We start from the raw sequence: 6,456 nt of genomic DNA on the forward strand, positions 1-6,456 counted from the left end.
ACACATGTCGCCAGGACGGCGGATTCAGACATATTGATGTATTACCTTGTAATGTCCTTCTGAATAATTAATAAAATGGCTACATGCATCTCCCACATGCAGGCCGGGGTCATACTCCTTTTCAAAAAAAATGTGTTAACATTAGAATATGGTATTCTCATAAATCCATGACGCTCAATCCAATAATCATCTCCCATGAAATACCAAATAACATCATGCAGAAGAAACCAGCATACATTTTTTTTCAGATGTGAATATAGATTATTTTATTATTAAGAGCATTTTTTATTTAATCTTTTCACTTAATCTATCCATCACAATTAGCTATGATTTTATCGGCAATGCAAACTTATCCTATGAAGAAGAATAACAAGATAGATACATACCAAAATAATAACTGATCTTCTGATGGACAACATTTGCAACTATGAAGGGAATCTGGATAGGTGTGACGCAACCATCAACCATGTGGCTTCGACCTGGCGTGTCCTATATGCACATGATCAGTGATATCTACAAAATAAAGATTGTGTGCTAATCAAGAATCATTTGCACCTAAAAAAAAGAATCTTAAGGCAATTTTAACTTGTAAAAATCCTAGCAAATACACATTTCCTCTTGTCATGCATATATTCATCAGAAAGCCCCAAGAGACTTTATCAATTATCGCAAAATCTGAGATGGGTCAAAACTTTGGTCTTTGTCTCTATAATTTCTGTACATTTGTACTCTATACATATGGCAACACAGTATCAAGACCGGCTCGTCCTCAAAAAGGCGGATGCCAATCACAGGGAGTAGAGTGATGTGGAGTATCTATGAGCTAAGAATGTTTAAAAGAGAAACTCTGTTCTGGACCAATTTCCTGAACAGATCTCCTGCTCCATTCTGAAGATCTTCGATACTGCACTCTAACTCCTGCAATTGCTCCTCCTTGCAGACAATTGCCTTCTTCTTGTAAAATGCCCTGCAGACAAGAGACTGCTTTGGCATTTCAATTTGCGTCGACAAGAGATGGAGTGTGGACTCCAACAGAGAGATGCATATCTCTCTTGCCTTGGTCAATAGCATGACCATCTTGTCGAATGCAGGCTTCTTGGCAGACTTCTTGAAATGTTTCCTGGCCTTCTTCACCAAGCGAATAAAAGACTGGATCTTGGCTTGACCAGCTGCATCATCTCCTTTTCTTAGAGCCAATTGGAGCTCTTGGATGATGACCATCTTCTCGGCGAAGGTCTCTTGCATGGTGCTGCAGAGATCTAACAGCTCAATGGAGCATTCCATCTCCCCATCCAACATGTTCCTCTGCTGGGAGGAGCAAGCTTGGTTGCTTGGTAGGCAAATGATCTCTTCAAGACCATCGTAGAGGCTTGCAAGACTCCTGAGACCATCGCACATCGTGCTGATGGAATTGGAGGAAGAGATGCTTGCTTCTAGGCAGTGGAGCTCTTGCTCGACTTCGGTCTCACTGACGTGAGGCCTAGAAGGCAAACTTATCGATCTTTGGTGGAAAGCCATATCTAAGCCTGAAGCTTATCGCTGTCTCGTGGTCGATGAGAGGAGGAGAAGCAGAAAATAAGAGCTTCTTGTTTGATGTATCTACCACTCCGCTGCCGCCTGTTTATACAGAAGATGTGTACAGCTGTGTCGTAGCATCTGATTGGTAGACATGAAGAATCATGCCATTGCATCTCCCACATGCTGTCTGCTATGCCTTGAGATCGCAACACTAAAGTCTTCTCATGTTTAGTACATTGTTTTCTGTGCCTACTGCCCATGAGATGAGTCACCACATTATCATGTTCCAGCCATTGGCAGCAAGAACCAATGAAAAAGATGCTCGGTTTAGTCTGACGGTGGGTCTTGGCATAATTGCACGCCCATGCAATTATTTAATGGATCGCTAACCTAGCATTTAGCTGTAACATGCCTTTTGATAAGGTATTTTCCTTGGTGGGCACTGCTGGGTATCACAAGTTAGAGCCTCGACGGTCGATGCTGGCATGTTTAGGCCACGGACACAACATCCACTGCACAAGATTCACGTTTTTTCAGTTTGAGGCTTTCAGCCACCCACTGTGTGAGTAGCATGACCATTTGATATCTAACCACTACACAGACTAGCTTTTGATGTGTGTCTAGTTTTTTCAATGTTTTTGTACAGTCCTGTTACCTTTTAGTCGTACTAACTGATTCTCGGACATCGGCATCTTTACTTAGGTGAAGTTTGAAATAACAAATAAGCATATAAAGAATCGGTTGTTCTTTGTGTATTTTTTTTCTCGAAAAGGGTTCTCTGTGTGTTGAGAATCACTATATGGAAAGGAACAAAACTTTGTGCACTGGCAAATTTGGATTACGTCTTGCTCAGATTATTGTTGATCCGGTAGAACATGCAAAAAGCTTGGTTCTAGGGTAATTTTCATTTTGTTCAATGCTTAAATGATATAGATGTCAATGATGTTTAAAATTTGAGCGCACTAATTATGCCAGACTGCACAGCCATGTGGTGGTGCTGGACAATAAAATTGATTGATTCTGCCGAGTACAAGTTGAGGCCATTTGACTTTGAGCTGGCATGTTTCATGCATAAGGAACAAGATTCACTAACCATGGGCTTCAAAATAGACTATACTGGGATCACAAACACGTCTTCAAGAAAGAAATGGTCAAATGGATCAAAACTTTTCTTTCTCTTTTTGTAGTATCATGTACATTTGTACAGTATAGTGTATACATATGGCAAAATTGTATGAAGATCAGCTATTCCTTAAAAAGGCGGATGCCAATCGGAGGGCGCCAAGAGTGACTTGGGAGTATCTATGAGCTAAGGATGTTGAGTAGGGAAACTCTGCTCTGGACTAATTTTCTGAACAGATGTCCTGCCCCACTCTCGAGATCTCCGATACTGCACTCTAGCCCCAACAATTGCTCCTCCTTGCAAACAGCTGCCTTCTTCTTGTGAAATGCCTTGGAAACAAGAGACTGTTTAGGCATTTCGATTTGCTTCGACAAGAGATGGAGTGTGGACTCCAGCAGAGACACAGAGATCTCTCTAGCCTTGGCCAACAGCATGACCATGCTACAATCTGCAGAAGCCTTCTTCGCGGTCTTCTTGAAAAGATTCTTGGACTTCTTCACCAAGCGGGTGTAGGACTGGATCTTGGCTTGAGTAGTTGCGTCATCACCTTTCCTTAGAGCCACTTGCAGCTCTTGGATGATTGCCTTCATCTCAACGAAGATCTCTTGCATGGCGCTGCAGAGATCTAGCAGCTCAAGAGAACCGTCCATTTCTCCATCCAACATGCTCCTCTGCTGGGAGGAGCAAACTTGGTTGCTTGGTAGGCAGATGATTTCTTCAAGACCATCGTAGATGTTTGCAAGAGTCCTGAGACCATCGCACATCGTGCTGATGGAATTAGAGGAAGAGATGCTTGCTTCTAGGCTCTGAAGCTCTAGCTCAACTTCGGTCTCACTGACGTGAGGCCTAGAAGGCAAACTTGTCGATCTTTGGTGGAAAGCCATGTCTGAGCTTGAAGATTTGCTCTGTATTGTGGTCGAAGAGAGGAGAAAGAAAGAAGAGCTTCTAGTTTGATGCATCTACCATTCTGCTGACGCCTATTTATACAGAAGGTGTGTGTACAACTGTGTTGCAGCATCTGATTAGTAGACATGAAGAATCATGCCATTACATCAGCCTAGAGATCTGGCAGAAGCATAGAGATGCCAACACAAAAGTCGTCTCATGTTCACTCTGTCATGTTCCACTAATTGGCAGCAAGGACTAATTAACAATGGTATGGTTTGATAAGGGATCTTCACATAGTTGCATGCTCAAGCTATCATTTTAGTGGAATCTTGTCAGTTCAAGCCCTGAGAGTTTGTCCCCCATCTTCAAGGCAAGTTTATGCCGCTCTGCTGTCTTGTTATCGTTTCATACATTTATTATGAATGAGTATATGGGCCTGTCGAAAGTGTCTTAATTATCAAGGGCAAACTCGCACACGAGGATCAATTTTTTGTGTGTGTTAGATGATGTGCATTATCATGTGCATGATGACTAGCCCTCTTCGTGCTTAGCCGCTGGCACGCTGTCGCCGTGTCTTAGTTGTTAGTGGCAAACTCATCTGCACGAGGGTGTCGACGTGTGGTTTCGGCTTGCAGGTATAAGGAGTCATTGATTTCATCCGCATGTTCCAGCGTTGTGCTATCTGGTTCTGCTAACAGCTGTTGTCCGACCTTACATTCTTGACTCTTCATAACATCACTGGCATGTTTCAGTTGCATGCTTGCAATTCATCTAGTAATGATAACAAATGTAGAGGTGTTCAAGTGCACAAACTTCTTTGTGGCCCAAAAATGCTTACATTTTCTGTGAATTGATATTAAGCGTGCGTATATATATGAAGAGTTGGACAAGATTATAGTTGAAGAGGCACGGTTCTAAGGTTTTTTGACAAATATGTTGGTAAATTTCCTCACAAATTCTTAGCTACGTGAGATTTTTAGTGTATAGGGTTCTAATGGATTTTAGTAGCGTTCTTATACGATGTAAGAGGGGCGAAGAAACAAACAAAAGTATAGTACCATGGCTTGATGAGGCAAAATATTTCCATTTTACAGTAGAGATTTTATTATTGTTGTTAGGTCGTCCTCCCGGGCGACACCGGAGGCGACTAGGGTTACCCCGCTCCACCGCTTCTAGCCCCCTCATCTTCCTCGCCGCCACCAGAGGAGGCTGCCGGGAAAGCCAGTGCGGCCGCTGGTGAAGGTGGCGGCAGGGATTTGGTCACTCCGGTCTTGGCAAAGGGAATGGGGCTCTATGGCGGTGGCCCTGCTTGGAAAGGCGACGCCACCTTCGCAGCTGGCGGTGCTTATGGGAGAGGGTCGGTGTCCTCGGGGACGATGGCAGGCGCGGTTCATGGCCGGCGGTGTGCTCCGGCGGTTCTTCTAGCGTCAGATCTGAAGTTTCCCGTCTAGTCCACTTTCGGCCGGATCTCGTGCCGGTGATCTTGTCTCACCGGGCTAATGGTGGTTGGGCATGGTGGTGTGAGTTGGGTTCAGGAGAAATCTTTTGGTGGCTTCGCCGTCCACGTCGGTGCATCACCTGCAGGCGCTGCTCCCCTGCTTGGAGGCACCAACGAGATCCCTTCTCCCCACCCCCTCTTCTCCGACCCAAGGTTAATTCTTGTTATCCCTTGCGGATGCGGCGGCGGCAGCGCTCGGTGTCGTTACCTCCATGGGGGCGCCGTTTGGCTAGGAGAGGCTAGTTTGTGGTGCCAAGTGGTTAATTCCGACTCCTGACCCCCCCTCCCCCCTCCCAGACGAAAGTCCAAAATCCGCATGATTGGGTGGCGGCGATGCCTTGCGCGTCGTAATCTTCATGAAGGCGACGTCTGGGGAGGCTTGGGTGTTTGAGAGAAGGCTGTTCTGGCGGTGAGATCTGGGTGGCAAGGAGCGGTGGCGGTGGTGCGAGGTTTGCAGGTGGAGCGGCGTGTCATCTACCACGTGAAGATGACTAGTATTGGCGGCATGTGTCAGCTGGATCTCAACGACAGAAGTGTCTCGATAGATGAGCGCAGGGTGGTGGCGTTGCTTGGTGCCGTGGCGGTTTCGACGGCAGGAGTGGCAAGGACGATGCGTCAATACCTGCTCTTAAGATAGACCGGTGGAAGATGGTGGTGACGACCCATGCATGAGAGTGCGTCAGACCCGTTTGTGCCCACACCTAGTATGTGGCATGGTTAGGGCCTCCAATTTTAGATGTTAGGCTTTGGTGAGAGGTCTGGGTATTTGGCTCAGGCTTACTGCATCCCTTAAGGTACTGTTAACTTGTAAAAAAACTTTCATGTAGGTCTAAAATCATCTTGCTGTTATCATTTACCACAGAAATGAAACCAGTGACACAAACCTAGCAAATACACGATGGATTCACATCATACACATTTCCTCGTGTCATGCATATATTACCGAAAAAGGCTTTCGCCCCGCTATATATATAAAGCAAAGATCCACAACAAACCTAGTACAACTGCACGCCAACACAACCCACACACCCAAGGCATGATATAAAGATGCTGAGCGCAGCAACACCACCCCTAGCACTACAAGAGTAACCGGAGATCTAAGCCGTGAACATGCCACCGCAAAGAAGTGAAGCCGCATATGACGAACCGAGGGCTCCAAGGCGGCGCCTTCAGGAAGGGAACGACACCGGAGCGCCACCACCGCCCGACACGAAGGTCAGGGTTTCCCCTAGAGCAACCCGACGGGCAATGAAGGCCGCGACGACGCCTTCAAGAAGGTAACGATTCGCCACCGCCGGTCCGTCCGAAGATAGAGCAGGTTTTCACCCCGGCCAACAATCACCACCACCGAACGCCACACCCCGGCATCCATGCCGCCCACACGGCCATGGTCACCAGGCAGCACCAAGCCACGAGCTCTGCCCATGAG

The 6,456-nt window shown here is 46.2% G+C and overlaps 1 protein-coding gene across 1 annotated transcript; it reads right to left on the reverse strand.

Moving 5' to 3' along the window:
• Positions 1-2,684: 2,684 nt before the first annotated feature.
• LOC119282406 lies at positions 2,685-3,964 on the reverse strand. Its single transcript, XM_037562641.1, has one exon. It carries the CDS (start codon positions 3,598-3,600, stop codon positions 2,821-2,823), a length of 780 nt encoding a protein of 259 aa, XP_037418538.1. The 5' UTR covers positions 3,601-3,964; the 3' UTR covers positions 2,685-2,820.
• Between the last annotated feature and the right edge of the window lie 2,492 nt (positions 3,965-6,456).

Source organism: Triticum dicoccoides, chromosome 3B, assembly GCF_002162155.2.
Source record: "Triticum dicoccoides isolate Atlit2015 ecotype Zavitan chromosome 3B, WEW_v2.0, whole genome shotgun sequence".
NCBI lineage: Eukaryota > Viridiplantae > Streptophyta > Magnoliopsida > Poales > Poaceae > Triticum > Triticum dicoccoides.

Coding starts and splice junctions, on each gene's coding strand:
- LOC119282406 (XM_037562641.1), bottom strand. CDS start 3,600: ATGCATCAAACTAGAAGCTCTTCTTTCTTTCTCCTCTCTTCGACCACA.